Genomic DNA, 27985 nt, shown 5'->3' with positions numbered 1-27985 from the left:
GTTGTAGACGACCTCACTGTAGCAGGAAGTAGCTGTGACTCACAGGTTGCTCATAGCCCCCCTAAAGGGATGGATCCCAGATGTCCCCAGAGAGACCAACAGACAACAGAGATAGGTAGGAGGGAGCTTGAGGAGCTGGAAAATGCTTCCGTGTGGCCATCACTGGCTTCAAAGTGTCTCAGTTTGGTAAACGTTTTTGGCAGCGTGACCCAAAGGTAGCAGAGAATCGCAGGCCGAATGCAAGTAAAACTAGATTTAATGGCAACAAAAAGCAGGGAAAAACAATTCCAGCACACTAATCAGACTACTAAGTATAATGATCCAGCACTGAAGAAGGGACCCAGGTGGAACTAAGCAGAACTTAAAAACCCCGTTTCCATATGAGTTGGGAAATTGTGTTAGACGTAAATATAAACGGAATACAATGATTTGCAAATCATTTTCAACCCATATTCAATTGAATGCACTACAAGACTAGATATTTGATGTTCAAACTCATAAACATTTTTTTGGGGAAATAATAATTAACTTGGAATTTTATGGCTGCAACACGTGTCAAAGTAGTTGGGAAAGGGCATGTTCACCACTGTGTTACATCACCTTTTCTTTTAACACTCAATAAACGTTTGGGAACTGAGGAAACTAATTGTTGAACCTTTGAAAGTGGAATTATCTCCCATTCTTGTTTTATGTAGAGCTTCAGTCGTTCAACAGTCCAGGGTCTCTGCTGTTGTATTTTACGCTTCATAGTGCACCACAAATTTTTTATGGGAGACAGGTCTGGACTGCAGGCGGGCCTGGAAAGTACCCGCACTCTTTTAATACGAAGCCACGCTGTTGTAACACATGGTTTGGGATTGTCTTGCTGAAATAAACAGGGGCGTCCATGATAACGTTGCTTGGATGACAACATATGTTGCTCCAAAACCTGTATGGACCATTCAGCATTAATGGTGCCTTCACAGATGTGTAAGTTACCCATGCCTTGGGCATTAATGCACCCCCATACCATCACAGATGCTGGCTTTCGAACTCTGAGCCTATAACAATCCGGATGGTTATTTTCCTCTTTGTTCCGGAGGACACCACGTCCACAGTTTCCAAATATAATTTGAAATGTGGACTCGTCAGACCACTGAACACTTTTCCACTTTCCATCAGTCCATCTTAGATGATCTCGGGCCCAGCGAAGCCGGCAGTGTTTCTGGGTATTGTTGATGAATGGGTTTTGCTTTGCATAGTAGAGTTTTAACTTGCACTTACAGCTGTAGCGACCAACTGTAGTTACCGACAGTGGTTTTATGAAGTGTTCCTGAGCCCATGTGGTGATATCCTTTACACACTGATGTCAGTTTGGGATCAAAGGTCCGTAATATCATCGCTTACGTGCAGTGATTTCTCCAGATTCTCTGAACTTTTGATGATTTACGGACCGTAGATTGTAAAATCCCTAAATTCCTTGCAATACCTAATTGAAAAATGTTGTTCTAAAGCTGTTCGACAAATTGCTTACAAATTGGTGACCCTCACCCCATCCTTGTTTGTGAATTACTTCACATTTCATGGAAGCTGCTTTTATACCCAATCATGGCACTCACCTGTTCCCAATTAGCCTGCACACCTGTGGGATGTTCCAAATAAGTGTTTGATGAGAATTTCTCTACTTTATCAGTATTTATTGCTGCCTTTCCCAACTTCTTTGTCACATGTTGCTGGGATCAAATTCTAAAGTTAATGATTATTTGCAAACAAAAAAATGTTTCTCAGTTGGAACATCAAATATGTTGTCTTTGTAGCATATTCAACTGAATATGGGTTGAAAATGATTTGCAAATCATTGTATTCTGTTTATATTTACATCTGACACAATTTCCCAACTCAAATGGAAACGGGGTTTGTATTAATGAGAATCAGGTGTGCTGGCAGGACATGGAACAGAAATTAAGGTGTTTCAAAACTAAGAGACCAATCAGGAAATACTGACAAAACAAGAGTTAAAGTTAAAGTACAAATGAGTGTACACCAGTACAGGAAGTTATTCTAAACACCGAAAGTTGGCAACAAAACCAAAATAGTCATGAAGGATAATAACACAAAGAATTCAATAGCCTCACCAGCCATTAACCTTACAGCACATTACTCGACTCATATTTTAAATATTTTATAATGTTCATATAAAATGGGTAACTAGCACTTCAGTGTTTTATATTTATACAGGATTCGTAAAAATGTTTTACTTGACCACATTTAATTTCAATACGTTATTGCAGATATATCACATTGTGAAAATGTTATACAATTGCATTTTGCAATTCAGCAGTTGAATTTTTTAGTTTCTGGACATTAGTTATTTTGCTGTACATTAGATTAGAGTTACTTACACATTTCTTTGCTTATCTATGGTTTGATAGGAAATATCCGTAATGCTTGATTAATTTTCCTTCAGTCGTACATTAAACGTGAACACTGACTCAGCAAAACGAGACCATAATCAATCAAAATTATTGATATGCGGACATAATTTTTTTTAATTTTTATTAGATGTTGCAACATATTAACTCAATATCTAATATGTGCTTTTATAATTATTATATATATATATATATATATATATATATATATATATATATATATATATATATATATATATTATGTATAATATGATATATAGTAATAAAATAAATAAAAGGAGAAAGGTTGTGAAGAGGTTAGTAAATGATCTTGACATGAGTTCAACTAAAAACAACACACAAAACTATCAAAAATGCAATATGCAACCTGTTGTTGGACTTGTTTGCTGTTCTTCAGAGGTTTGACGGTTTGAGGACTTTCACTAAGAACACGCCTCTCATCTCTCAGTGATTCCAGTCGTTTCATTAAGTTTTGAGCTCATCACCTAAAGAGTGTCTGCATCTTTTTTTTTAGTTGTCTCAGAGCAGTGCATTGGCAAGGGACTGCAGCACGTCCCTCTTCTCGTACAAGTACATCTGCGTTTCCCACAGCATGTCCACCAGAACGGCATCGCTGACTTCATCCAGCATCACCTCCTGAGAAAGCTGAGGGCTCAGTCTGCAGGAAGGGTAACAAATAACGTAAAGTGACTCATTAAAATACAGAACCACTGTATAGTATTATTAGCTATAATGATAGCAGTGAGGGAAGTGTCGGATCTGTGTCACATTGTCACTTGACAATACAAACTCAGCTATTAAAAGCAATTGGACCTCCATCCATCCATCCATCCATCCATCTTCTTCCCCTTATCCGAGGTCGGGTTGCGGGGGCAGCAGCCTAAGCAGGGAAGCCCAGACTTTCTTTTTCCCAGCCACTTTGTCCAGCTCTTCCCGGGGATCCCGAGGCATTCCCAGGCCAACCGGGAGACATAGTCTTCCCAGCGTGTCCTGGGTCTTCCCTGTGGCCTCCTACCGGTTGGACGTGCCCTAAACACCTCCCTTGGGAGGCGTTCGGGTGGCATCCTGACCAGATGCCCGAACCACCTCATCTGGCTCCTCTCGATGTGGAGGAGGAGCAGCTTTACTTTGAGCTCCTCCCGGATGGCAGAGCTTCTCACCCTATCTCTAAGGGAGAGCCCCGCCACCGGAGGAAGCACATTTCGGCCGCTTGTACCCTTGATCTTGTCCTTTCGGTCATAACCCAAAGCTCATGACCACAGGTGAGGATGGGAACGTAGATGGACCGGTAAATTGAGAGCTTTGCCTTCCGGCTCAGCTCCTTCTTCACCACAACAGATCGATACAGCGTCCGCATTACTGAGTACGGCCTACCGATCCACCTGTCGACCTCACGATCCACTCTTCCCTCATTCGTGAACAAGACTCCTAGGTACTTGAACTCCTGCACTTGGGGCAAGATCTCCTCCCCAACCCGGAGATGGCACTCCTCCATTTTCCGGGCGAGAACCATGGACTCGGACTTGGAGGTGCTGATTCCCATACCAGTCGCTTCACACTCGGCTGCGAACCGATCGAGTGAGAGCTGAAGATCCTGGCCAGATGAAGCCATCAATACCACATCATCTGCAAAAAGCAGATACCTAATCCTGGTGCCACCAAACCAGATACCCTCAACGACCTGAATGTGCCTACAAAATTCTGTCCATAGAATTTATGAACAGAATCGGTGACAAAGGGTAGCCTTGGCGGAGTCCAACCCTCACTGGAAACGGGTCCGACTTACTGCCGGCAATGCGGACCAAGCTCTGACACTGATCATACAGGGAGTGGACCGCCACAATCAGACAGTCCGTTACCTCATACTCTCTGAGCACTCCCCACAGGACTTCCCGGGGTATACGGTCGAATGCCTTCTCCAAGTCTACAAAGCACATGTAGACTGGTTGGGCAAACTCCCATGCACCCTCAAGGACCCTGCCGAGAGTATAGAGCTGGTCCACAGTTCCACGAGCCAAGGACGAAAACCACACTGTTCCTCCTGAATCCGAGGTTCGAATATCCGGCGTAGCCTACTCTCCAGTACACCTGAATAGACCATACCGGGAAGGCTGAGGAGTGTGATCCCACGATAGTTGGAACACAACCTCCGGTTTCCCCTCTTAAAGAGAGGAATCACCACCCCCGGTCTGCCAATCCAGAAGTACCGCCCCGATGTCCACGCAATGTTGCAGAGTCTCGTTAACCAAGACAGCCCCACAGCATCCAGAGCCTTAAGGAACTCCGGGCGGATCTCATCCACCCCCGGAGCCTTGCCACAGAGGAGCTTTTTAACTACCTTGGCAACCTCAGCCCCAGAAATAGGAGAGCACACCACAGATTCCCCAGGCACTGCTTCCTCATAGGAAGATATGTTGGTAGGATTGAGGAGGTGTTCAAATTATTCCCTCCACCAATCCACAACATCTGCAGTCGAGGTCAGCAGAACACCATCCCCACCATACACGGTGTTGACATTGCACTGCTTCCCTTTCCTGAGGCGGGGGATGGTGGTCTAGAATGGCTTTGAAGCCGTCTGGAAGTCGTCTTTCATGGCTTCCTCGAACTCCTCCCATGTCCGAGTTTTTGCCTCCGCGACCGCTGAAGCCGCACGCCGTCGGTACCTGTCTGCTGCCTCCGGAGTCCTATGAGCCAAAAGAACCCGATAGGACTCTTTCTTCAGCTTGACGGCATCTTTCACCGTTGGTGTCCACCAGCGGGTTCTAGGATTACCGCCACGACAGGCACCAACCACTTAGCAGCCACAGCTCCTGTCGGCCGCCTCGACAATAGAAGTACGGAACATCGTCCACTCTGACTCAATGTCCAGCACCTCCCTCGTGACATGCTCAAAGTTCTTACGGAGGCGGGAATTGAAAGTCTCTCTGACAGGAGACTCTGCTAGGCGTTCCCAGCAGACCCTCACAATGCGTTTGGGTCTGCAAGATCTGTCCGGTATGTTATGTTATTTTCATTTATTATGCGCCCCCCAACCAACTATTACATCAGCCAGGGGCGCAGCCCGAGTACAAAAACAAACAAAAAAAACAAAACTGAAACAGAGACCTGAGACACACAACGGAATCTAAAATAAACATTTAAGACACACAAAGAACAAATAAATCAAAAGTCATCTGCGGTAACGAGGTGAGTTTTAAGTTGTGCTCTAAAAGAGTCCAGAGTGGTGGCGGACTTGATATTCAGAGGGAGCTTATTCCATAGCCTAGGTGCCATCACTGAGAATGCACGGTCTCCCTTTGTCACTAGGTTGGACCGTGGGACCTTCATGGTCATCTGGTTGTCAGATCTAAGGCAACGACCAAGCCTGGAGCTGGTAGGTTGGTCCAGGAGATCTTTGATGTAAGCTTGGGCGAGACCATTGAGCATCCACCCCCACCATCGCAGCCAACTCACCACCAGGTAATGATCCGTAGAAAGCTCCGCGCCTCTCTTCACCTGAGTGTCCAAAACATGAGACCGCAAATCCAATGACACAACTACAAAGTCGATCTTGGAACTGCGGCCTGGGGTGTCCTTGTGCCAAGTGCACATATGGACACCCTTATGTTTGAACATGGTGTTTGTTATGGACAATCTGTGACGAGCACAACAGTCCAATAACAACCACCCGGGTTCAGATACGGGCGGCCTTTCTTCCCAATCACGCCTCTTCAGGTTTCACTGTTGTTGCCAATATGAGCATTGAAGTCCTCCACTAGAACGAGGTAATCACCCGGAGAAGCACTCTCGAGTACTCCCTCGAGTAAATCCAGAAAAGGTGGGTACTCTACGCTGCTGTGTGGCGCATAAGCGCAAACAACAGTCAGGACCCGTCCCCCCTCCCGGAAGGCGGGGGGAAGCTACCCTCTCGTTCACTGGGTTGAACTCCAACGTGCAGGCTTTTAGCCGGGGGGAAACAAGAATTTCCACCCCAGCCCGTCGCCTCTCACTGCTGGCAATGCCAGAGTGGAATAGACTCCAGCTCTTCTCGAGAAAACTGGGTCCAGAGCCCTTGCTGTGCGTCGAAGTGAGTCAGACTATATCTAGCCGGAACTTCTCAACCTCGCGCACTAGCTCAGGCTCCTTCCCCCCTAGCGAGGTGACGTTCCACATCCCAAGAGCTAGCTTATGTAGCCGAGGATCGGACTGCCAAGTGCCCTGCCTTCGGCTGCTGCTAAGCTCACATTGCACCCGACCTTTATGCTCCCTGCTATGGGTGTTGAGGTCATTGGAGGAGGGACCCACGTTGCCTCTTCGGGCTGTGCCCAATCGGGCCCCATAGGGGGAGCCCGTTGACCTGCGTCCGGGCAGGGGAAACCTGGGTTCTTCGTTTTTATTTTTCGTGGAGGTCTTCGAGCTGCTCTTTGTCTGATCCCTCAGCTAGGACCAGTTTGTCTTGAGAAACCCTACCAGGGGGCATAAAGCCCCCGGACAACATAGTCCTAGGTTAATTGGAACACTTAAACTCCTCTACCATGATAAAATGGCAGCTCAGAGAGGAGTTAATAAGATAGTATCTCTAATTTAGCAAGTACAATGATGCAATTCGTTATCGCATATGTCAACAGCTAAATTAGGAGCTTTTGTAATCTGTTTTGAAATAGTTCTCTTGTCATTTACATAACAAAACAATCTATAATGATATGTGTTGTTATTGCAAAAGGCTCCAACATACATCACAATATAGATTTCAGGCCACATTGCCCATCCCTACATCTGAGCAGACTTCATGCTCACAGACTTAGATAGGACAGCTCTAGTCTGAGGACATGGTGCAGGACCCAAAATATGTATTCTCTAAAAGTGGGGACATGCCCCTGCAAGGAGAGTTCCGCTTTATTGGGCTGCGTAATGAAAGTTGTTAAGATACTTTGGAGTGAGACCTCTGACAGCACAACAACAAATAATTGACATCACAATATATTACAATTGATTATAATACACATACATTGCAGTCCTTTTTGCTGACACTACTCCCACTACATAATTAGACCCTAAAAAAATTATGTTTTGTTTTTTTAATCTATAATTTATTTCACCATTACAGATGCCAGGTCTGCTATGTGGGCAGTATGTGACATTTACAGTTACACATGGAGGTTTCAATCATAGTAAAGGTAAATGTAGCCAACTGAATGATTGTAGTCTACTGGGAGACGTTCATACCTGTGGTAGATGGTGTCAGTCATCTCACACCAGGCTCTGGCTCTGTCCACTGCACAGCCATCAGAATCAGTGCACTGTCCAGTCAGGCAGAGATGATATTAGTTGATGATGCATACTCAATGTTTGTGTCTGAGCTCTGATACTCACACAATCTACCAGCATCTTGCCCAGCTCCTTGGCTCCCACGATGCTCTTAGCCAGCTCCAAAGGGTTGGAGGGTCGGAAAACGTCCACGGAACTTACCGCCACCTGGGGAGGCTTACCTAGTGCGAAGGGGACACATTTACGAGACAGTGTAAGAAACACTCCCACCAGTTCATCATTAATCTACCGTACATTCTGGACTATAAACCGCTACTTCTTTCTTACACTTTGAACCCTGCGGCTTATAAAATGGTGTGGCTAATTAATTAATTGATTGCAATAATGTTTTGTGTTCAATCGTGTTCACTAAACCCAAGCAGAAGAATGATATGGCTCGTTATTGTTTGTGCTATGCTGCCATCTTTTGGATAAGTTTGCTCACTACAGGTGCTGCGAGTTAAAAATGTACTTCCTGTTTTACCTTAAACAGTTCATATCGATTCTGGTCAAAAGGATTCTTCATTCATCACTCTAAGCAGCACGGCACTCGTTATGTCAATCAAATATGTTACTTACTGATAAATCCAATTTTGTCTTTCACGGATTATGCTTAATTTGTAGACCCTCCAGATGTAAAGACATGATGTGCCCCCAATCTTTTCTTCTTTAAATACTGTAAGTTTCAAGTGAAGTAAGGTAGCAGTAACATCTTGGAGATGATAAATGGTTTAAATCTTTGTAAAAAAATATTTTTCTTAAGAGTGTAAAAATCCACTCCATCCCATTTAAAAAAAAAAAATTGTGATCACCGTTGTTGATGTGCTAAAACTTTTTTCTTATTTAGAACCTACATACAATAATAACTGCTCCTTGTTCATGCACATGATGTATACATATTAATAAAGTGTTTGGATTAGAGGTTTAACGATTAATTGATACAGTATATCAATTAATATTCTTACATTTCAAATATATTGATCTGTGCTTGGCAAGTTTGCATCCCGAGAAATAGGTATCGATCCAATGTCGTTTTAAAAGAGAATTTACCCATTTTATCGATACTAGAAAAACAAAGACATTGGATTTAAGAACGGTGGACTTTATATGAGATTTAGCACTTTTATTAATAAAGATGATAAACCTTAAATCTATTTTAAACAAAACTGGCGGATATCAACGGTGGTTGAGAAGGGTCATAACAATCGCAAACGCCACAATACAATAGTGTACTATTTATTACATGTGTCTGTGTGCCTGTGTGACATGTGGTTGTTGTGTCTGATGTGTGCGATAGCGGCAGCATCAATGGATTCGCGTGAGAGTTTGTGTGTCTGTGTGTAGTGTCTTGTGGAAAACAGCAACTCTTTTCATGTGTGTTTTGAGTCCCTAAGTTTGTTACCACTTGTTAAGAAAGTATATATCTGACTGTGTTTCAGTCTTTTAGCTACAGTGTGATTGCATAAGCCAGGACAAATACAAATGTCACAACAAAATGGTAAAGCCGCAACAAAACTTTAAACCACAAAAGACAACACCAACACAATGGAAGTAACAGCGGTGCACATTACCGCAAAGTACCGACTCACGGATTAAAAAGAAAATAAATAGAAGAGATGAATGAATGCGGCCTTGGAATTTAGGGAACGAGGGGCCAACACCATCAACAGGGATGAGGACGCTACATGAATCCTCACACCTTGGACGGTAAAAAATAATATTGTCCGCAAATTGTATCGGCGACCACGAATATCGAAACAAACCGAATCGTTTTTAAAACGATTAGTTACACTCCTAGTTTGGATGTATTCATCAAGAGAGTTACATATATGATTATGAAGTACATACTGTACTGTTTACATGTTAAAGAACCCTTTAAAAAGCTACAATCAACCCCAAATAACAACTTTGTGATTCAAAATAATATTTTCATATTGACACATCACATCTGTATGCACAGATGAGATAAACAAGAAAGAGGTCTTAGCACATCAACATCGAAACAAGAACGAACAGTCCTTTGCAATCTCATTAAAAACAGAAATGGCCAACACTTTGATTTTTTGGACACGTTAAAATCTTAAATAATAGCAAACACATATCCTTATAATAACCACGGAAATACATTGCTTGTCTATAATGAAGTAATCAGTTGTGGAGAGACAAAGCCCCAGCATTGCAGCTTCAACAAGTGTGTGCGCTACAGCTGCGGGAATCATTTTTAGCATTTGTAACGCTTGGTAGATCTTCATGGCACTCAAGACTACTATATTGGATGAAACAAGTGTAAAACAATTGTAAAAGTGACTATGTGGGTGTTATTTCATGTTTACTGAGCTCGAATTATACTTAACAATATATTTACAAGGTCATTTCAAGTTTTTATGCACTACCTATTAAATATTTTATTTCAATCCATCCATCTATCCATTTTCTACCGCTTATTCACTTTGGGGTGGCGGAGGGCACTGGTGCCTATCTCAGCTACAATCGGGCGGAAAGCGGGGTACACCATGGACAAGTCGCCACCTGATCGCAATCCTATATGGCGAAAATGATTTTACCACGATCAGGCCTGGAACCAATTCACCACAATAAACGAGGAAGTTTAGACTGATACACTGAAGTTATATACATCATAGCATTGTTAGTTGCAGGTATAACATAAAGGATATTTGATGCAGCTCTAATGTTTGGGCTTGTCTTATTTTTTTTATCATGAGCACATAGAAGTGAGGGTCTTACCAGTGCCAAGGGAAACAACAAGATCAAGCTTCTTGATTTCAACTCCATGGCCCTGAGACGCAGAAAGGAACGTTACTGGATGTCAGATTTTTGTTTATACAACACTCATTTTAAGAAACAGTCACCTCTGCTTTGAGAACTTTGTAAAACTGATGGATCTCTGACATGGCATCTAGCGTGGGGTTGTTGGCCAACAGCCCACCATCAAGGAAGCGTCCCATTGGGCGGAAGTAGGTGGGAGCGGCGCCACTGGACCGGGCAGCTCGCCACACAAGTTGCTCTTATTTCAAGAGAAAGCAGAAAAACACAGTAATAGTCTGTCAAGCGCTTTGCAGGCATGCAAACACACACCTTCATCAGTCAGCTTCCTACGTTTACTGGCAGACTCCACTGTGTATCCTACAAGCAACACATCCTCACCCTCCCATCCTGCAACAACACGGCTGGCACTACGCACATGCACATACCAGAAGCACAGTCGGCGCGCGTTTTACCTTGCGGAATGGTGAGAGGCTTGAAGGTGGCTGTGGTGGCGTAAGGGGACTCTCTTTGTAAGAAGGGCGGGTCGTAATTCCTGAAAATGTGGAGCTCACCCGGATGGCGGTCTGCTAAAACACTGGTCACCATCACTCTGTGGAGGAAGAAAAGGAAGGGGGAAGCTTGACATTATGACTCCAAAACCTAAATTTTATGGAAATATAGGCCTCAGGAGTCAATCAAAGCATGCAGTGTTTGAGACTTAATTAAGGAAATACCTTTAGAACAACACTATGTGGCAGTATCACTTTATCAATCAATCAATCAACGTTTACATATATAGCCTTTAATCACAAATGTCTCAAAGGGCTGCACCAGCCACAACGACATTTTCGGCTCAGATCCCACATAGGAGCAAAAAAAACCTCAAACCAATGGGAACAACGTGAAACCCAGGAAGGGACCGCAGATGTGGGACACTGGGAATCATTAACAAGCCGGAGTTCTTTGAACACAGATTTCTGGCCAGGACATACGGTACAATACAATCAGCAGGAAAAGGATGGAGCTAGACCGTTTACTTTTGTACGTACGCAGTAAAACCTTAAAGTCGCATCTGAAATTCACAGGAAGCCAGTGCCGGTGAGCCAGTGTATGAATGATATGATCATACTTTCTTGTCCTTGTTAAAAGTCTAGCAGCCACATTTTGTACTAACTGTAATCTTTTAATGCTAAGGGGAGACCCAAAAATAATAAGTTACAGTAATCAACACAAGACACGACGAACGCATGAATTATGATCTCAGCTTTGTGATGGACAAAATGGGACACATTTTAGCAATATCACGGCGATGAAAGAATGCTGTTTTAGTAAGACTCTTAATGTGTGACTCAAATGAGAGAATTGGGTTTAAGATAATAGCAAGATTCTATACGAGTCGCTTTGTGTAATTGTTTGGTTGTCATATGTTAAGGTGGTATCATTAAATAAGTGCCAGTGTCTAGCAGGACCGATAATCAACATTTCCATTTTCATAGCATTAAGATGCAAAAAGTTGCTGGAAATCCATTGTTTAATATCATTTACACCAGTGGTTCTCAACATTTTTTCAGTGATGTACCCCCTGTGAATATTTTTTTAATTCAAGTACCCCCTAATCAGAGCAAAGCATTTTTGGTTGAAAAAAAGAGATAAAGGAGTAAAATACAGCACTATGTCATCAGTTTCTGATTTATTAAATTGTATAACAGTGAAAAATATTGCTCATTTGTAGTGGTCTTTCTTGAACTATTTGGAAAAAAAGATATAAAAAAGAACTAAAATATTGTTGAAAAATAAACAAGTGATTCAATTATAAATAAAGATTTCTACATATAGAAGTAATCATCAACTTAAAGTGCCCTCTTTAGGGATTGTAATAGAGATCCATTTGGATTCATGAACTTAATTCTAAACATTTCTTCACAAAAAAGAAATCTTTAACATTATTATTTATGGAACATGTCCACAAAAAAATCTAGCTGTCAACACTGAATATTGCATTGTTGCATTTCTTTTCTGTTTATGAACTTACATTCATATTTTGTTGAAGTATTATTCAATAAATAGATTTATAAAGGATTTTTGACTTGTTGCTATTTTTTTTAAATCTCACGTACCCCTTGGCATACCTTCAAGTACCCCCGGGGTACGCATCCCTCCATTTGAGAACCACTGATTTAGACACACCTCCTGGTGACTACGATCTGGCGTGTTGGTCAGCTTTAGGGGCATGTAGAATTGGGTGTCATCAGCATAACAGTGAAAGCTAACACCGTATTTCCGTATGGCGTCACGTAGCGGCAGCAAATAGATACTGAAGAGTGCAGGGGAAAAACCGAACCCTGTGGAATGCCGCACGTTACCATAACATACTCCAAGGTCACATTGTTATGGGAGACACACTGCAACCTGTCAGTAAGATAGGAGGTAAACAAAGAAAAGGCTAAGTCTATCATACCAATACGTGTTTTGATAAGTTCTAATATAATTTTATGATCAACGGTATCGAAAATACACCTAAGATAAAGTAGCAGCAACATGGATTGTACATCAGCATCCATAGATAGCAATAGATCATTAGTATTTTTTGCGAGGGCTGTCTCCGTAGAGTGATTTGCCTAAAAACTGGACTGAAAGGGTTCACAGAGATTGTTAGACGTCAAGTGTTAATTGAGCTGCTGTGCAACAATTTTTTCGAGGATTTTCGAGATAAAGAGAAGGTGGGACACCTGCTGGTAGTTTACCATGAGGTCAGGATCGAGGTTAGGTCTTTTGAACAGACGATGAAAAACCACTTTTTTGAATGCTAGAGAAAAAGTACCAGAGGAAAGTGGTGAGTTAAAATATTTAGCATTGATGGTCCTAATATTACAAACAGCTCCTTGATAAGTTTCCCAGGAAGTGGGTCAAGTAAACATGTTTGTTTTGTCCCATTTACAAGTCGCAGGAGTTCTTCTAATGTTTTTTGTTCAAAAAGAGAGGGGATTATATTGAAGGGCAATATCCGTCGTACATACATTTGTATCTGCGTTAATAGAACCCAGTTGGAGCTGTGACGTGTTATCTTTAATCTTTATTCGAATTAGTTACATTTTTTAAGTAAAGGATTTCATAAGGTCATAAGTCGAGTGGGTGGAGCTACTGGGGGAGTCCCTTGTTGGATTAGCGATGCTACTGTATTGAATAAATATTTTGGATATTTTTTATTGAGTCAGATAAGATTGGAGTAGTAATTAGCTTAAGGTAAGCACTTGTTTATAAGTCATAAAACTATCACTCCATGCTTGATGAAAAACCTCAAGTTTAGTCGCACGCCATTTGCGTTCCAGTTTAAGAGCTCCAGTTACTTCTGTGAACTAGGTGTTACGCCATTTTGGGGCCTTTTTTAGCTTTAGCGGTGCTATACTATCAATGGCGTTGTGCAGGGCATCGTTAAGGTTTTCAGTGAGGTTATCGATAGAGCCCACACAATTTGGGAAAGGAGACTAGTTTTATCTTGATTTAGGTGGTTAATTTATTATTTATAAACAGATAAGGATATTTTATAACAGTTAAGAATATTTTTTAAAACTCTTTAACAAAAAACAGTTTGTACAGTTACAAACAAAACCATTAGGGGATGGTTAGAGCTTGACACTGAAACAGCGCAATTGTACATAGAGCATTCCAAATATTATTCCGTTCTTATTCTGCATTCTCCTACCGTGTGTTTTATTTGTTCCAGACAATTACACATTCTAAATGTTCAGTTCATTCATCACACGCATGCTTAACATTTTTTGATTTTGAATTACCACATTTCCAGGAATTCCACTTTTTCCAAGACATGTTCCCCCCATTTGTAATGAATAAATAGACAGTTTTTCAAAAGTCCACATATCGGATTCAAATATTTTGTTAGTTCACTTTGATAGGATGTTTACTGTTATCATATTTAATTTTTAGCACATTTTGAAGCCATACACCTCAGATTCAAATAGTTTGTTACTTCAGGCAAGTCAACTCTTAGCATGTTAGCTTATTTTGCAAGTGTACGCCTCAGAGTCAAATATAAAATGTTTCTTGCATGCTAACTTTTAGCATACATACTTTAGCAACTTTTAACGTAGCATGTAAGTAGTATGCTTGCTTTTTTCGCTTACTTTACTGGTATACACCCTAGAGTCATATATTGTGTCACTTGACCCTATCTGGCTAGCGTGGTAACTGTTTGCATTTCAGTTTATCTTCAGCTTTTCAGCCTTTATGCGCAAATTCTACTGAAATTACAAGAAATTACAAAAGCCATTTCCTACTGGAAAAACTGAGAAATTTCCCTTACACATTTTGTTTTAAAATTCAAAGTCTACCAGTGTCATGGAACTTGGATAACAATACCTGGGATACTGGACATCTGTCATTTTGGTGTTCTCTCCGAATTCTTTCTTCAGGAAGTCCTCCAGTGGGGCCGACTCGTATGGTCGAGACCCTTTGAACACCTGCTCCTTCATCCTGAAGTACAAGCAGCGGAGGTACTCCATGGATTTCCCTGCACGTTTGAAGCAGCGTTGTCATGGTGCTCGCGCTGAAATATAAGATAAGGCACAAAAAAGAAATCACAAACCGTGGACTACAGCCAGGGCCAGGATTCCGCCTGTGCTGGTGCCAGCCACCCAGTCGAAGAGCTCTCTCGTAGGCCGGCCCGCCTCTTTTTCCAATGCGATCAGCATCTGGATCAGAACCAGCCCTTTGATGCCTCCTCCATCCAGACACAGCAGTCTGTCAATTCTGCAGAGGAGTGGAGAGACCTCACATTTAATTATCAATGGAAGTCTTTCACACAGTGAGACACAATCTGCTTAACTTCTTTTTACACTTGTGTGAGAAGAAAACTTTTCAATATCAACAGTGCAATTAAAAATATTTTATGATGGCAACAGCTTAACCCTGGGGCAAATTATTTTATATTTATATGAAGAAAAAGATAACTCTAGATTATAATGTGTTGATTCATATCGTAACACACCTCATTTTCTTGGTACCGTCCACTTGGGATGTGCCTCTGCTCATTGCTGTGAAAGCAGCTCCGATGTGCATAATGTCCTCAAAACCTGCCATCCAATCAGAGCGGTCAATAGCGCGGTGTAAAGACATAAAGACAGGACATTGGAAAGAGAGTGGAACCCCTTTTGATTCAGCTAAAATGGTTAGCATTTGTCTTTGATTCATTTTACTTTGCAAAAATCAGAATATACACAAATACAATGTAGCTAAACTCAGAGCTCAATAAAATATATGTTGAAGGAAGGGGTAGTATAAGAGCGAGTGGAGTAATGGCGTTACCTATGCCCGCCTGCGCTACAGCTTTGCTGGAGAACGGGGAAGGGCTGCCAGGTGTGGGAGGATGGCAGCGTTGCACACCTACACTACACAGCATGTCCAGCAGTATCTTTCTATTGGGGCCTTCGTTAAAGCAACATGCAATTATAGTTAGACATGCACACACGCACGCACCCACACACACGCACGCACACACACACACGCACGCACGCACACACACACCGCAATAACAACAGGCAGAGAGAGAAACTGATGTGAGCAATCGTGCATTTTACAGAAACATTGCATTGTTAGTAAATTATAGCACTTCAATATTGTGTTTGAAATTATATTTAATTACAACTTCACAATCAAGTGCAACTTCACAATTAAGTGCACTATGTTAGGGTTCAAAATAGCAAACAAACGATATATGTTGAAAAAATTGTTACCAGATATTAATATTGTGCTCAAATTTTAGCCAGTGACCTACTTTATAGAGAATAAACCGTTCTTTGACCTACAATCGGAAAACCTGCGGTCTGGAGTGAGGTTCTATATTTGAATGACTTCATGATACAATGCAGTATCACAATACTGTGATGTATTGCGAAATTCCGAATGCAGTCGGAAATCCTAGTTTTATACTAGAGGACAAAAATAATCATTTGGAAAAACTAAATCAAAGAACAATCTAATTCAAATGATCTATTTCGATTTAAAAAGTGGATCAGGTTTCTTGCCACTTCTTAACTGTCCACTTCTTGTACTGTCTTGCTCACCACTACTGTAAGTCGGCAACAATTTTTCTTTCAATTGATATTAAAAGGGACATCAAAAAATGGTGATTATGTTGTTGGAAAAAGTATGGAGATATTTTGCCATATTCGATTTCCCACCACATTACAGACTACTTGCATGGGGGCTGAGGGCAGGGAGTGACGCTGTAAAAAGACTGATAGCTATTATAACATTTCTATTTAAATGACTGATACTGCACCACAAAGTGATAACATTTTTTTTTTTTTACTTTTGAACTACTTATCACAGACTCGTAAACTGTTTATAACAACAAACTAACCAATAAGTAATGTATAGACAATTTGTCAATTATTATATTGTAAAGTGGTGCTCATGTTTATTAGTAATTGGGGATAGAATGTATTAATAACTCATAGTTATATTTCTTTCCAGCTCAATACATTGTTACACAACATTTTTTTAGGTCTAAAAAATATAATTTTTTTCACTGGAATTTACAAACAGCAACATAACAAAAAGCAAAAAAGCAAAGAGTGAGGCTTTTAGGAATGAAGAATACTCTTTGGCTATTGAGTTGTAATGTCGCCCTCTGCTGTTCAGGACTTAATGTGTACTGCAGGAGGCAGTTAAGCACGTTATAGAGACTAGATAGGAAATGGTTGGTAATGTGGTAAGATCATTATTGATGGTATGCAGTATGTCTATGACTATAGATATACAGCAGATACTTGCCGTGCGGTGGGTTACGTTCCACAATGAATGACAAAATACAGAATAATAAAGAAATACCATTCGACATTATATACTGTACATGTGTAGTCCCAATCAGAGTTGTGTAGAAAGAGAGTATGGCCAACTCAGTTTAGGGGATCTCCTCAATGATTAGTCAAAAGGGATTAATGTGACTACAGGGCGCCATGACTGCTACTAACTTTGAGGTGATGCGATGTATTTGGGGCGCTTCCTTATTAGTTTTTTGATGTGAAAAAATGCCCTGTTGTGCAGCATGGGGCTGCTCCAACCGTGAGAATTGTGGACTGCTTTTACATTGCTTTCCCCACAAAGGGGAAAGAAGACAAATAAGGAAAGTGAAGGTTAGCGAACGACAGTGAAGAGCCACTAATTACAGTGTCTTGTGCCAGGTAAACACACGACACAACGTGTGCGTTTTGTTCAGAAGAGAAAACACAGAAGCTAATAGAAATATAACAGAAAAAGCAAATATATTAAAGAGATGGTTTGACAAAAACTGACTCTCTTTGAATAAAATATTGCAATTGGGTAGCAGTAGAAGAGCAGGTCAAATACAAATACAAATAGATGGATATTAAACAAATAAAAGAACCCAAATGTTGGGTGTAATAATAGATCAGAAAATTAACTGGAAATCTCATAAAAAATATACAACATAAAGTGGCAAGAAATACATCAATGTGAATAAAGCAAAATAAGTTCTGGACCAAAAATCAGTCCACATTTTCTACTGCTAGCCAATGTTACTATATCTGAGTTATCATAGTAGCAAATGGGCGGTATAGCTCGGTTGATAGAGCGGCCGTGCCAGCAAGTTGAGGGTTGCAGGTTCGATCCCCGCTTCTGCCATCCTAGTCATTGCCGTTGTGTCCTTGGGCAAGACACTTTACCCACCTGCTCCCAGTGCCGCCCACACTGGTTTAAAAATGTAACTTAGATATTGGGTGTCACCATGTAAAGCGCCCTGAGTCACTACAGAAAAGCGCTGTATACATATAATTCACTCACAAATACGGCTGTAAAAATATGCTCTCAATACTAAAAGCATGTTTTTTGTAAGTTTATAAGCTGGAGTATGTTTACAACTACCGTATATATAAAAATATTATTTTGGTTTATTTCGTCAGAAAAACTGACATCAAAACGACAGAAATTGCATCTATCCAGGCACAGCCGCACACGTCGTTGGTAGCAGTTATAGCGCCTGTGGACTATATACTGATACCAACATTTGGTGGCCGTACCATTATGTATTTTGGCACTTTTTGAAATTAAGGGTAAAATAAAACATTACCTTATTGGCTTCATTTTAAAAGAAAATCTAATAGCACTAAATTGATTAGATTCAGCAAGCCATAATCTAAGAATAGGTTAGCATAGAATGGAAAAACATGCTTTACAAAACAGATGCCGAAAAAAATACGATTATTTTCTTTTAAAAACAGTACAGTACCCTTTTTAATATATTAGTACTCGGTACTTTGTTAGTACTAGTATACCGAAATTTATAAGTACTCAACACTAATGAATGATAATCGTAGTTGATTATTCAATTTACTATACCTTATGTTAATGACATTGATTATGAAGATGCCAAAAACATCAGTAGCCAATTAGGTACAAATAAGCACCCAGACATTGGCTACCTTTAAACCTCAGACAAATATTGTAATATTCCATTTCATCTACAAACAAAACATCACGATTTTGCTTTTTGCACTGATCTTAGCAAACTCCCTTTATGTTTAACTTGCTAACAAAATAACACCCTCCATCTTCTACCTCAAAGCCCAGGTGGGATCTACTGTACATTGCTAACAACATGTCCGTGGACGTACCTTTGCTGGTGCGAGCAGCGATCAGTCCCGGCGTCTCTCCCAAGTCGTTGTGGATTTCCACATCGGCCCCGAACACAATCAGAGCTTTGATCAACTCCATGTGATCCATCTATTCCAACGTGAACGTTCCAGTTAGTTTATCTTGGTAGTGTTCCACATTGGACGACGCACCTTCATGGCTAGGTGCAGTGCTGTGTTTCCATCATGCCCCCTCAGGTTGGCGTTGGCGCCGTGGGTGAGCAGAACCATCGCCGCCTCGAAGCGACCTTTCTTGGTCAAAATGTGGAGGGCGCTCTCGCCGGTTTTGCTGAGGTAGTTAATTGTGCAGCCTTTATCCAGCAGCATGCGACACATCTGGAAGAAAGGAGTTGTCAAGTGTATGAAAGTCAAGCTGTTTTGGTGAACCACCGTAAGTGTGACAATTCTCACCTCGGCTGTTTTAGCCCAGTGGAGCGGCGTGCCTCCGTACAGAGAGTCTTCAGCATGCAGCTGGTCAGGGTCCGCTCTTAAGACCTCCTCTGCACAGCTAACAGACAAACGTTTAAATTGGTACAATTTAGATTACGAGCTAAAAATTCTCAGAAAAAATATCACTAAAATTGCACACAAACTCAAATTAGTCACTGAAGCATTTGGCTTTTTAAAGTGTTTTTTTTTTTCAATACAGAATAATCAAAATCAGCGTTATCGGCCAAGAATGTATAACACACAAGGAATTTGACTTGGTAGACTGGGCATTCTCTGTTCAATGTAAGACATAATAAAACACAATAAGTACGAAAGATCGCAGTACTGTTAAGAGTGTCTGCCCTGAGATCGGTAGGTCGTGAGTTCAAACCCTGGCCGAGTCATACCAAAGACTATAAAAATGGGACTCATTGCCTCCCTGCTTGGCACTCAGCATTAAGGGTTGGCATTGGGGGCTAAATCACCATAAATGATTCCCGGGCGCGGCACCGCTGCTGCCCACTGCTCCCTTTACTTCCCAGGGGGTGAACAAGGGGATGGGTCAAATGCAGAGGACAAATTTCACAACACCTAGTGTGTGTGTGACAATCATTGGTACTGTGGCGGCCATCCACGGCACCATCTTGGTATGAGAAACAACAAGGAAACATTAAAGAACAAAAAGGACATAATCTAAAGCAGTGGTCCCCAACCTTTTTGTATCCGCGGACCGGTCAACGCTTAATAATTTGTCCCCCGGCCCGGGGGGTGGGGGGGGTGTCCTTTTTGTGGTTCGTGCACTATTTGTAAGTGTATATTGTGTTTTTTATGTTGATTTAATAAAACATAAAAAAAATTAAAAAATGTTTTTTTTTTTGTTTTTTTAATAAAAAATTATTCTGCGGCCCGGTACCAATCGGGCCACGAGGGTTGGGGACCACTGATCTAAAGCACAGAGCTGATGTAACCACCTATCACTATTTCTCCAAACAGCTACAAAAGTAAAACACAACGAAAAATTGAAACAATTAGCAGTAATGGCAAAGAGGAAATGTGTGACGATAACCATAGAACTGGAAATTAAGCTTATTGTGACTTAAGGGAAGGGTATACATGTTTATACGGGTTGCTCAGTTCAAAGTTCTTCTGCACATTTGATATAACCTTCCCTGCACAATTTATTTATTTCAAAGTTAAATTTTTGGCAGTTAACTCCTTTATACGCTTACTGTACTTGTAAGATAAGTAAACAATGTAAAAAAGTGGGATGCATGTCACAGCATTGTAGGGTGACTCCACTGTGTGTTTTTCAATTGTAATCTACAATACCGTTGCTATGCGCGCCGTCGAAATCGATACGCCGAGGAAATAAGTTACGGTTCTCCTTAAAGCAGCACACAGTAACTTTTCAACCTTCATAAAATATTTTCATAACTTTTTGGATAAAACATTGACTTACAACTAGTTGAATGACACCTCTGCCATGGCCTGAGGGAATCTGTATTTCTTTCACTGGCACAGCAATTTTGAGGAATGTGGCAGAAACTCTCGCCACACAGACTTCAAACCTGCAGACTTGCTTTACGGCATACATCACTTCCCCGTTTTCCCATTCCTTATAAAGACGGAAGTTGACGCAAACGCTTACGTGCAATTACTGCTAACCTGACAGAAAAATCAAAAAGTTTTGTCTGAGGAGAAAAAAAAAAAGATAGGCCAAAAAAATATCAACATTGGTCCGGCTTTCACTCGCTGGCCTGAGCTTAAAGACGAGGAGAGATTTCAGACCGATAGTGCTGTGGTTCTGTTCCTGCTTTACTAGCAAGTACCTTTTGATGCTCAAATCAAAATGCTAATGCTAATGCTAGCCGTCAGAAATTTGAATGATAGCAAGAAATAGCCACCAGCTCCATAGTTCGCAGTACCACTCTAACACGACCAGCCGACAACAAACTCAAAAGTACTGTATAAAGAAAAAACCTGACTTGACATAATGACTGCAAACCGCAAATATAAAGTTTGAGTAAAATATATACAGTAAGTTCCTACTGTCGAAAGATCAGTCATACTGAATCATTGTAGGATTATTGTGTCAGTTTTTATGTACGTGACAGTAGTTTCGGACAAATTATGACGCTATGCACTGGTCCTTATGGGAAATGTGGTCTTCCTTCAGGCAAAAAAAATGCCTTTTTGGTCTACTGGCGCCGCCAAAATCAACCAAAACTGAAACTTCTTAAGCGGGGCTTTAAAATGACCAACATACTGTGAATATTACATGTTATCATGAATGTGCCAGTTACTAGATTAAATATACTTATAGCATGTATATAAAATGTGTTTGGAGGTTTTTTAATAGTTTTTAGAGGGCTTTATAAGCAGGTTATATTGTATCTCCAGTACATGTGTGGTTAGCTGCCTCTTATTAACCATTGTTGACTACTTAGAATAGACAGAAAAGTTCTTGTCTTACACAAGGATTGCGGATGATGGGAAAAATCCCCCCAAAAGTACCGAAAAAAGGACGCGTCCATCACTTGCTACCAAAGTTAACAGTGAGCACAAAATGTAGTGTTTATTATACAGTGCCTCATTTATTTTTTATACTTGAATGTCAACTAATAAAAGAGAAAAGTGTGACTTAAAACTGTGCCTGTACAGTTAGTAAATTGATTGAGTTTGACATCAGTTTAGTGGTTGTTGAGTTTTATACACCTTTGGTCGCCGGCTCACCTCTTCTCACTATACTTCATGGCGGTGTGGATCGGGTAGCCGACGCCACCCAGGATGTTGCACTTGGCCCCGCCACCCAGGAGGGCTTTGACAGCCTCCAACCTGCCCAGACGGCATGACACGTGGAGCGGCGTCTCCCCGTTGTTGTTGAGCTCGTTCACACCGGAGCACAAGCGTGAGCACAGGACCTGAGCGAAGACAGAATAAGGGTTGGGTATCAATAATTGATGGATGGATTTTTCATCAGGAAGCAATTAGTCAATTATGTGGAATTAGACGGGCAAAGGTGATATTGTGCCGTTGCTTTGTCTTACAAGCGGTGGAGGCCTAATGGATTTCACCATTTGCTGGCAACAAGCCAAGGTTGCAATTAATTCAGGCAATTAGTTTGCTGCCTAAATGGGCAACCGAAACAGGAAGTAAACAGGAAGGAAGCAGCAAGTGTTGAAGTAAAAACAACTAATTTGTAGTGAACATTACAATACAGTACAAACCTACAAAACAGATTAGCAAAAGTGAACAGAACAAGGATTACTGTAGTTTTTCTCATTCAAAAAAGGCATGTAACGTATGATGGTTTGTAGAAGCTTTAGAACAAATCCCTCAAACTTAATTTAACTGGGGTCCTGCTTGAGGTAAAGTTTGGGTGAGGCTAGACAGTACAAAGTTTTTACTTTGAACCGCATTTTACCACATGACTGAATTTGTGAACACTTCAGCTTACTTAACGCAGGTTGCTCAATGTGTTTGTTGGGCTGGAATTTTTGTGTATCACCATTACTGTAGTTACAGTCTAGTGCTGGGGTCTTCAACAAGTTCCATGTCAAGGACCCCCAAACTGACAGAAAAATGGAGCGGGAAACAGCTAATTATACAAAATGTATAAAATTGTGTTTTAACTTTAACTGGTCCTCATGGTGTCTTGTTATTGAACAACACTGAAATATTCAAATAATACAATATAGTTCTGCTAATCACTAGCTGGCAACTAGCGCCATTAATCATGAGCTGGAAACTAGAGGACAATTTGTTAGCTTGGATATAATATAATTACACAATAGTGTGTTGGATCACTGTTAATGTGTAGCTAGAGACAATTAAATGTGTGGAAAAATTGCAGGGGAATATAAAACCATATTTAAAAAATTACCAATCAAATCATCCCAAAATTTTCACGACCACCCTACAGTACCTCTGCGGAACCCTTGTTGAATACCTCGGGTCTAGTGGCGTACAAGATTGCCATGATACATTCAATTATTATCTGTCCAGGGTGCGCTGGTGGCAGTTCCACTAAATATTGAAGTTAGAAAGAGGGCCACAAAATATGACTGCAAGTTTGAAACCCCTGCTTTAGAATATAACCATCAATCCATCCTTTTTCCACCGCTTGTCCCGTTCAGGGTTGAGGGGGTTGCTGGAGCCTATCTCAGCTACATTCGGGCGGTAGGCGGGGTACACCCTGGACAAGTCGCCACCTCACCCCAGGGCCAACACAGATAGACAGACAACATTCACACTCACATTCACACACTAGGGCCAATTTAGTGTTGCCAATCAACCTATCCCCAGGTGCAGGTCTTTGGAGGTGGGAGGAAGCCGTAGTACCCGGAGGGAACCCACGCAGTCACGGGGAGAACATGCAAACTCATGACAAAAAGATACCAAGCCCAGGATTGAAACTAGGACCTTCGTTATCCGTATAACTCGTGCTGCCCTGCTTTAGAATTTAGCATTTTTCTAGAAAGTGACAGACATTTTTTGGTAAAAGGACATAGGCTTTTTTTGTAAAAATTATTGGGTTAGAGTAATTCCGATTTAATTTTGGCTTCAGTTAAAAAAATGCAGCGCATTTAGAGACCGCATTATTCATTGATAGTTCCTTCGTGTCATTTAACACTGATACATATGCCTGAACACCGGAGCCGAAGGAGGGAAGCCCGAGCCGAGTGCTTGAGCAAAGTAGCGTCTTATCAGGTTTCCACTTACTGCACAACAATAAGACCATGGAAATGTTAGTTTTAATTAACTTAGTGAGTTCTTGCTTTTCACTCTGTCTGAACGTAACCTAAGGGTTACCTGGACGATGACGGGGGAGTCGTGCTTGGCGGCAAAGTGCATGGGCGTCTCCCCTTGGTTGTCTCTGATGTCCGTGCGTGCCTGGCTCTCCTCCAGAAGCTCCTTCACACACGCCGAGTCGCTTCGCTCGCACGCCAGGTGCAGCGGCGTCTGACCCAGCGCATCGCGAGTGTTGATTTGACTGCAAACACAAATTTGTCCCATTTAGACAATCCAATTTCAATCAAAATCCAACATATCCTGTTTAACCTTTGGACATAGTTATGCTTAAGGCACTCCCTAAGACCCGTATCCACGGCGATGTGAGCGACACTCCACTCTGGGTGGTTGCGGAGGCAGTCCACGATCATCTGCACTGTCTCGGCCTTCATCGGCGGGAGTGTCTCAAAGAAGGGTGGGAGCTTGAGAGCATACTGCGGGAACCAGTTCATGGCGTCCTCCTCTGATCCCACCTGAAAAAGCCTGGTAACGAATTTCACAATATTTATATTAGTTGTAGAATGTAGAATGCATGTGATGGATTTGTTAATTTGCATAATATAAAAAGGCAGTGTTCACAAAGATGTACAACTTAGTTCCTTGTATATCCATCCATTTTCCATCCTTGTCCCTTTCGGGGTTGCAGGGGGTGCTGGAGCCAATCTCAGCTGCATTCGGGCGGAAGGCGTGGTACACCCTGGACAAGTCGTCACCTCATCACAGGGCCGACACAGATAGACACACAAAAAAAAACTGACAACATTCACACTCACACACTAAGGCCAATTTAGTGTTGCCAATCAACCTATCCCCAGGTGCATGTTTTTGGGGGTTGGAAGAAACCGGAGTACCTGGTGCGAACCCACACAGTCACAGGGAGAACATAAAAACTCCACACAGAAAGATCCCGAGGCTGGGATAGAACTTAGGACCTTCGTATAGTGGCTGTTAAATTACTCAAATGCAAGGAGTATCAGGTGTCTACTAATGCTGATACAGAATGAGGAACACAGATTAGTAATGCATTCAGACCGCTTTATAGATGCCATGTCTGCTCTACAGGCAACATGCGTTGGGGTTAAGACGTCTACTGTGAAACATGGGATCAATAAGTGCCCCAAGTCCTTCAAGACAAACAGATGAGCCGATGATTCTCTTTGTTTGTGGACCTTGTAGGTCAATAAAACGAGTAAACAAAATAAACATTGAGCAATGACGTCACAAATGATGCAACCCACTGACCTGAGGGCCCCCGTAGGTGTGTCGGGACATGTAAGCACACAGTCCCATGATTGGCACTGGGCGTTCTTATATAGAAACAGGCGTCCATCCTGTCTCAGCTTGAGCTTTCCTCCTCCACCGTAGTCAGACAGCTGCACGTCCCTCACCCGGTAAGGGTTGCTGAAGAGGGTCGATACAGAGGAGACCGTGTCCAAAAGACGCCCCAGGAACTGCATTGCAACCTGTTATGAATTACATTTTATGTAAAATGCAGAGTCAAATGGCCTGTAATCAAATTATAGCGATGTCTAACCAAGTTATAGATGGAATTAAAAAATGATACAGCATTTTTCCCTCTAGTTATGATTTTTTTTCTTAAACAAATTGTTTACTAGTATAGTAAGTAAATTGTAGTGCTATAAGCTGGAACTATTTGAACTACCATTTATCATTTTATTATATTGACATCACTGCTAATTCTACACCTCCTACTTGCAATATAGCTAGAAGTTAATCCTTATAGGTGACAAAAAATAAGCATTACATAAAAGAGACTACACTGATTCTGTTGATTTTGGGTCATCGGACAGTTTTAATTTCACATGACAGCAACGTCATTCTAGACAGCCGTTGCAACCATGAGAAATGTTAATGTTTTAACCCCGGCTCATATCGTTTAAACAATGACCAAATGGATAACGAGTATTTTTCTAGTGGAAATAGTTACTTGCCAAATGTAGTTAATCGCATTAAATGGCCTACACGCGTAAAGTTAGCATCTACTTACGCCGAGCCGTGATGTCTGACTTCTGACAGCAGCGACGCCAACAACAATCGCCGCACTGCAACCAAGCATGATGGGGTTCGGGATCGAACCAATCACAGAGGTCAACAGAGAGAAAGTAGGCGGGACCTAACACTAAAACGAACCAGCGCACTTTCCATTGAATTTATCATTGAAAGTACTTTAAGAAATTGACATTAACAGGCTGGATACAAAAACAGTGACAGATTACATAGCAAAACGCATACTTTTTTAATATACTCAAGTGATTCCCATTGATTTCCCCCTAATGCATATTCAAATCAATCATTGGAATAATGTTTGCATACTGTGCTCATATTTTTCAGTGCATATTCAAATTAGTTTTGAGCGTTTCAGAGATTCATTTCACAACATGTCATACATTGTCAAATGTGGTTGCTAAAGACTAATAACCAAACAATAAAAGGCAGATATATAAATGAATAAGTATACAGCACAGCATAAAAGTTTAATAGATAAATTAATGTAAATATAATGTTAGCTCATCCATCCATCTATTTCCTACCACATGTCCTTTAAATAGGTTTTTAATTGAATTATTTTATTTAATAAAATCCATTAATGTTACGTCATTTCGTAAATTATATACCCAATTATCACTAACCATCCCTCCATCAATTTTCTATCGCTTAATTGTCCCATATCACTAATCATTCTTTACATTTCTCATATTTAGTTATGTTTTATTTTATGGCATATTTTGTTATTGTTTTATTGTTAGTATTTATCATTGTAAAAAAGTGTGTTTTCCTATTTTTTACTGGTATAAAGCACTTTGTCAACAATTTCCATGTCAAGGACCCCCAAACTGACAGAAAAATGGAGCGGGAAACAGTGGTGGGGAAAGTAGACTTGACCTGGCAGTTTTGCGGCTTTGGGAGTAGTGGCACATTTAACACTGCTTGAAAAGATGACATATTTCCAAAGTTTTTCATTAGATGACGTGCCGTAACCCTAACACTGACAGAATGGAGGTGCAGACTTGAACTGGCAGTTTTGCGGCTTTGGGAGTAGTAGCACCTTTAACACTGCCTGTAAAAGTGGGCATATTTAAAGGCCTACTAAAATGAGATTTTCTTATTGAAACGGGGATTGCAGGTCCATTCTATGTGTCACACTTGATCATTTCGCAATATTGACATATTTTTGCTGAAAGGATTTAGTAGGGACGGCGTGGCGCAGTGGAAGAGTGGCTGTGCGCAACCCGAGGGTCCCTGGTTCAATCCCCACCTGGTACCAACCTCATCACGTCCGTTGTGTCCTGAGCAAGACACTTCACCCTTGCTCCTGATGGGTGCTGGTTAGCGCCTTGCATGGCAGCTCCCTCCATCATTGTGTGAATGTGTGTGTGAATGGGTAAATGTGGAAGTAGTGTCAAAGTGCTTTGAGTACCTTGAAGGTAGAAAAGCGCTATACAAGTACAACCCATTTATTTGTGTTGCAACTTGAGTTTGCATTAAAGTGCTATATAAATGAAGTTTATTGATTTTTTAAATAAATACCACTAACGTTTGATGGATTTTTTTTAAATAAATACCACGAAAGTTTGATTGATTTTTTAAGAAATACCAATCAAACTTAATTTC

General features: G+C 41.2%; 1 protein-coding gene across 4 annotated transcripts; it reads right to left on the bottom strand.

Annotated features, from left to right (window-relative positions):
* Positions 1-238: 238 nt before the first annotated feature.
* pla2g6 (phospholipase A2, group VI (cytosolic, calcium-independent)) lies at positions 239-26500 on the bottom strand. 4 transcript variants are annotated; one of them, XM_061909752.1, is made up of 19 exons: positions 26361-26500; positions 25595-25815; positions 24623-24835; positions 24374-24554; positions 22295-22482; positions 19544-19640; positions 19286-19468; positions 19115-19223; positions 15786-15905; positions 15469-15553; positions 15067-15230; positions 14841-14991; positions 10937-11073; positions 10794-10871; positions 10568-10722; positions 10443-10494; positions 7764-7879; positions 7617-7690; positions 239-3069 (listed from the first exon to the last, which is right to left on the bottom strand). In XM_061909752.1, the coding sequence occupies exons 1-19, from the start codon at positions 26427-26429 to the stop codon at positions 2931-2933; spliced, it is 2532 nt and encodes an 843-aa protein (XP_061765736.1). In that variant the 5' UTR covers positions 26430-26500; the 3' UTR covers positions 239-2930. The 4 variants fall into 4 exon arrangements, with proteins under 4 accessions (XP_061765736.1, XP_061765744.1, XP_061765760.1 ...); XM_061909760.1 differs by having other exon boundaries at positions 10815-10871; XM_061909776.1 differs by lacking the exon at positions 15786-15905.
* Between the last annotated feature and the right edge of the window lie 1485 nt (positions 26501-27985).

Source organism: Nerophis ophidion, linkage group LG01 (assembly GCF_033978795.1).
Source record: "Nerophis ophidion isolate RoL-2023_Sa linkage group LG01, RoL_Noph_v1.0, whole genome shotgun sequence".
NCBI classification, from domain to species: domain Eukaryota; kingdom Metazoa; phylum Chordata; class Actinopteri; order Syngnathiformes; family Syngnathidae; genus Nerophis; species Nerophis ophidion.
Note: the sequence above shows the minus strand (reverse complement) of the source record. Positions and strands in the feature narration are given on the sequence as shown.